General features: G+C 39.6%; 1 protein-coding gene across 1 annotated transcript in view; it reads left to right on the top strand.

The window, feature by feature from the left end:
• Window positions 1-4,988, top strand: part of IARS (isoleucyl-tRNA synthetase) — an 87,804-nt gene that overhangs the window by 32,700 nt on the left and 50,116 nt on the right. Inside the window, exons 12-14 of the mRNA XM_025040467.1 lie at window positions 1,219-1,317; window positions 3,148-3,274; window positions 4,607-4,680. Of these exons, the coding sequence (XP_024896235.1) occupies window positions 1,219-1,317; window positions 3,148-3,274; window positions 4,607-4,680 (300 nt within the window). The remainder of the gene's footprint in view (window positions 1-1,218; window positions 1,318-3,147; window positions 3,275-4,606; window positions 4,681-4,988) is intronic.

Genomic DNA, 4,988 nt, shown 5'->3' with positions numbered 1-4,988 from the left:
CACACTCTCTCTCTCTCTCTCTCTCTCTCTCTCTCTCTCTCATACACACACACACTCACACACTTCTGATGCCAGTCAAAAACCCAGGTTGTCCCCTGACTAACTAAGTGTAGATCAGAAAGAAGTTCCAGCTACCTGCTCCTTGGGTTTGATTAATTTGCTAGAGAGGCTCACAGAACTTCGGGAAACATTTATTTACTTTTGCCATTTTATTAAAGAACATAATAAAGAATACAGATAAACAGCCAGTTGAAGAGATACCTAGGGAGAGGTCTGGGAGGGCCCCTTGCTCAGGAGCATCTGTCCCAGCAGACTTGGGATATGTCACCTTTTCCAGTATGTAGACGTGTTCACCAATATGGAAGCTCCTCAACCCCCATACTTTTATCACATAGGCATAATTGAACATTAGCTCCATTTTTAGCTCTTCTCTCTTCCCAGGAGGAAGAGGGACAGGGCTGAAAATTCCAAGCTTCTATCATGGCTTGGTCTTTCCGGTGACCAGCCCTTATCCAAGAGCCCACCTAGTCATCTCATTAGAACAAGTGACACTCCTATCACCCAGGAAATTGCACAGGTTTCAGGAGCTCTGTGTCAGGAACTGGTATTCAACACCAAATATTAAAACAAAAGATGCTCTTACTGCTATTACTACTTATAAGATTTTTAGGAGCTCTGTGCCGGGAATCAGAGGCAGAGACCAATATATATACATAAATATGTAAATATACATATATATGTATATTTTCTGTTACCTCACATATACAAATATGTTTTGTGTTGGGGCAACATTTCTTTAGGGTGAGATGTATCTGAAAAATTTTCTAATGGATTTTAAAGAGAAATGTGTGATACAAGTTTTAATATAAGATCATTATGAAAGTATAGATGAAAGTGGAATATTCCATGGCATCATGTTCTGTTCCTACATTTCATTTTTGCTGAAGTTGACATCATTTTTTAGACAACTGTCACACACCAGCAGAACTATAATTTTTTCCTTGTTTTTTTAATAGCATTTGCCTTGTTCGTTATTTTTGAGCGGGATGGGGATGGCCAATACTGACGACATAGACATTAGTATTGTAGTAGAAATAAATATCAGCAGATGGCCAGATAGGTGGGGATGATTTCAGTAAGAAAGTAAAGGTCATTCTTAACCTAGGTGCCTGCATACCTCAGTCCGACCAGCCACATTTTCCATTTTTGCTTCCCCAGGTCAGACACTCCCCTCATTTACAAAGCAGTGCCTAGCTGGTTTCTGCGGGTGGAGCACATGGTGGACCAGCTGCTGAGGAACAATGATCTCTGTTACTGGTGAGCAGTAAGATGTGCGCCTTCATAATGTCCTTTGTCATGTAGTTAGTAAGTACTGGTTTACACTTCCCCCCAAGTTATAATTTTAATAGCTGTCTTTCATTGCATATTGTAATAATAGCTATTTTTTATTCTGTATTTTTAGGAACACAATTTAATATATAACAAATAGCATCCTTCTTATGATAAGGCATATAGAGGAACTTTTTTTCAAAAACCCCATAGAAATCAGAAACTACTGTTTATTCAATTTACAAAAGGGAATGAGTCAAAAAAATCCATACTCAAGAATTCATCATCTTTAAGTAATTGTCATTTTCAGGGTAAACATTTATTTTTGGATGTACCTATAAAAGCCATTTATAATTACAGTTGACCCTTGCACAATGCAAGGGTAGGGACGCCACCTCTGTGCAGTCAAAAATCTGTGCATAAACTACAGTTGCCCCTTCATATCCATGGATTTCCAACCTCAGAGTTGACCCTTGAACAGCACAAGTTTGAAATGCACAAGTCCATTGGGAAAAAAAAATTGCTTATAAGTGGACCCATCCAGTTCAGACCCATGTTATTCAAAGGTCAACTGTACTTGTTGAGTTCCTCAAGTATGAAGATGCCTTGTGCAGTCTGGTTTCATGGATAAGCACTGTGGGGACAGAAGCCTTGCTGTTAGCTAATATCTGACTGCAGAGAGGTGTTACTTCAACCTGCAGGTACAAAAAATGATATAAGGCTGAATCTGTATTCCAGAAGAATGTTACTTCAACCTGCAGGTACAAAAAATGGTATAAGGCTGAATCTGTATTCCAGAAGAGTCTGGAGGCTAATTACTATTTCTTACTTCCCACAAGAACCCAACTCAACTTAAAAACTGCATTTAATTTTGGAAAAGTGGGGAGAATCTCAGGGCAGTAAAGGGAAATGGCTATCGCTTTCTGTATTTCCTGGCAAAATGACCCTGATTTCTCAAGAAAAAGCAGTTTTTCTGTTTATACCTAAGGAGCTCTTTAGTTTACCAGATGTGTGAAGTACTGGTTATGGAATATTAGTCTGGTAGCCTCATAGCGGCTACAGGCCTATAAACCGACATTTATATAAGACTGTAACCAGAATACCTGAGAAAACAGGACATTTGGGAGCCTAAGGTAGGGTGCTCTAACTCAGCCTTGAGCTTGAGTTGAGAAGGTTTCCTGCAAAGCTGAACTTCAAAGGATAAGGAGCCATTTACCAGTCAGAAGCAATAGAAGCTTGGGGGTTTGAGGAGGTGGCCAAGGGTAAGGAGGGCTGCAGGGTACAAGCAAAGGCAATGAGGTGAGAAGCCGCATTCTAAGGAACTTGCCTCATTGCTGGAGCTTAAAGTGCAATGCCAAGGGGGACCACAGGTGAGCCTAGAGAGGCAGCTACCAACCTGCTACCAATAGCCCAGCCTATTCAGACTCTTATTTTATAGGTGATTAGGAGCACTTCCTAGTGAGTTACAGTAAAAGTTCTATTTGTGTGGATGACCCAGAGACTAGATCTGAGTGGGTCAGGCTAACTAGCATCATGGTGACTGGTTAGAGAACTGCAGTAGTCCCCCAGTTGGAGAGCAGGATGGGGAGACATGTATGCCATGGGATTTCTTATTAAAGAGCATCTTCACTAGGATGAATTCACAGCAGATAATAGCAACTGTGGGTCATCTGGTGCCATACAATCTCCTAGGAGTGAGTCCAGTGTTTCCATAGTGTTAGGTCCACAAAGCATTATACAGATGTTTATGCAGAACTCACATACAAATTTATTTACTAATGTTTTTACCTGTTGGGGTATCTGACCTGTTTATTGCAGGATCCCAGAGTTTGTGCGGGAAAAGCGATTTGGAAATTGGCTAAAAGATGCACGTGACTGGGCAATTTCCAGAAACAGATACTGGGGCACTCCTATCCCTCTGTGGGTCAGCGAGGACTTTGAGGAAGTAAGGCTGGCGATGTGTCCTTGTGTTGATTTTTGCTGATGCCTTTTTTTGTTTGTGCTCTCTGAATATGGGATGAAAGACTATGGTTTCTTTTTTCTTTGCCTCTTTCTTATTTCATCTAGTTTTTTCTCATTATTCCTTCCTATAATCATAACAAATAAGAATATATTTTTAGGATTTTTAATTTATTTTTACTTTTACTTTAATACAATTTTTTAAAATTTTCCTCTGTGTAAAAGTGAAGAATGCAATTTGTGTTTTTCTTGGGGAAACCATACATTAAATTCTGTTGCTTAGATTTCTTCTCCTTATGAGTTATCGATGAACAGAACAGACTCCAGACCTTGAGCTAGGTCATAAGGTGTTAAACCCACATTATAGCAATGAAAAAGGAAGATTTTTTAAAAATTACACAAGTATCACAGACCTTTAATCTATAAAGTCAGGTGATTGTGTGGGTGTATGTGTGTATGTCTATATATATGTGTGTGTGTGTGTATATATATGTGTATATATATATATATGTATATATATATGTATATATATGTGTGTGTGTATATATATATACACACATATATATATACACACACACATATATATATATAAAACTATAGATGTATTCCCATGATAGGACCTTCTGTACAGCGCTGGAAACAACATGAGAGCAGTCATGAACCACAGCAGCCCACAAACTTCAGTAAATCTCCCATATGGAGGGGCCTGAAAGGCAACAGTAAAATAGCTGAATCACAATACTTTTCAGGACTGATCAGAAAGGGCAGAGAAAGAGGCCATGTCTGTTCACTAGGTATCATCAGACACTCCCTGGCCTGGTCATTCCCCACCCTGTTGTGAGTGCCCCAGCTGGGCCTATCTCTCAGCCTCCTTACCTGGACATAATGGTCACATCTTGTGATATGACTGTTTTGATTCAGCACAAGAATTTAGTTGTAGCTTTGATTTGGAAAGATTCCAGATTGAATAGCCAAATTCAAGTGCCAAGAAGAAGCTATGATGCCTTAGAGTAATAGTCTAGGCATTTCACTTATTTTTGGCAGAGATTTGGATGAAGTAAATCATCAAAAAATCTTATACAGATAATGGCTATGAATGTTTAATATCCTCTTGGTATAGGACCTCCCTCTGATATAGGTAGCAAAGAAGTGACGTCTGCTCACCTCTTTAGACAGTGACCTGCAGTCTTTCGTGAGGGTAAGCCAGACTGGTGATAACTGTCCTGAAGAGCAAAGGTTTTTAACATGAATGTTACAGAAATTAATTCTGTGAGCTTTGCCTCTGAGGCACTCCTGCTTTTTAACTTTGTTTTGACAGGTAGTATGCATTGGTTCAGTGGCAGAACTTGAAGAACTGTCAGGAGCAAAGATCTCAGATCTCCATAGAGAGAGGTCAGTTTCTGAATGTTTGATTCACGTCAGTTCTATCATTCAGAGAGCCCTGGGCTAGGTCGTAGCCTATTAAGACATGGTCTCTGTAGCAGATCACAGAGCTACTTGTAGAAATCAAACACTTGCTTGCTGAATTACATTGTTGTTGATGACTCATGTCATATTGAAGAAGTTACCTCTGTCCTTGAATTAGATGTCAGGGGACTTTGGTATATAACCTTCCAGGTTGAACCCTTCTGGTGCTCTCTGAAAGCTTGTGATAACTGTCAATATTTCTGTTTGTAGATGCATATGAAAGAGCTTGTCAG

The sequence above is a fragment of the Pteropus alecto genome, unplaced genomic scaffold (genome assembly GCF_000325575.1).
Source record: "Pteropus alecto unplaced genomic scaffold, ASM32557v1 scaffold129, whole genome shotgun sequence".
NCBI classification, from domain to species: Eukaryota; Metazoa; Chordata; class Mammalia; order Chiroptera; family Pteropodidae; genus Pteropus; species Pteropus alecto.
The sequence above is the reverse complement of the archived record's forward strand: the minus strand, read 5'-3'. Positions and strand labels throughout refer to the sequence as shown.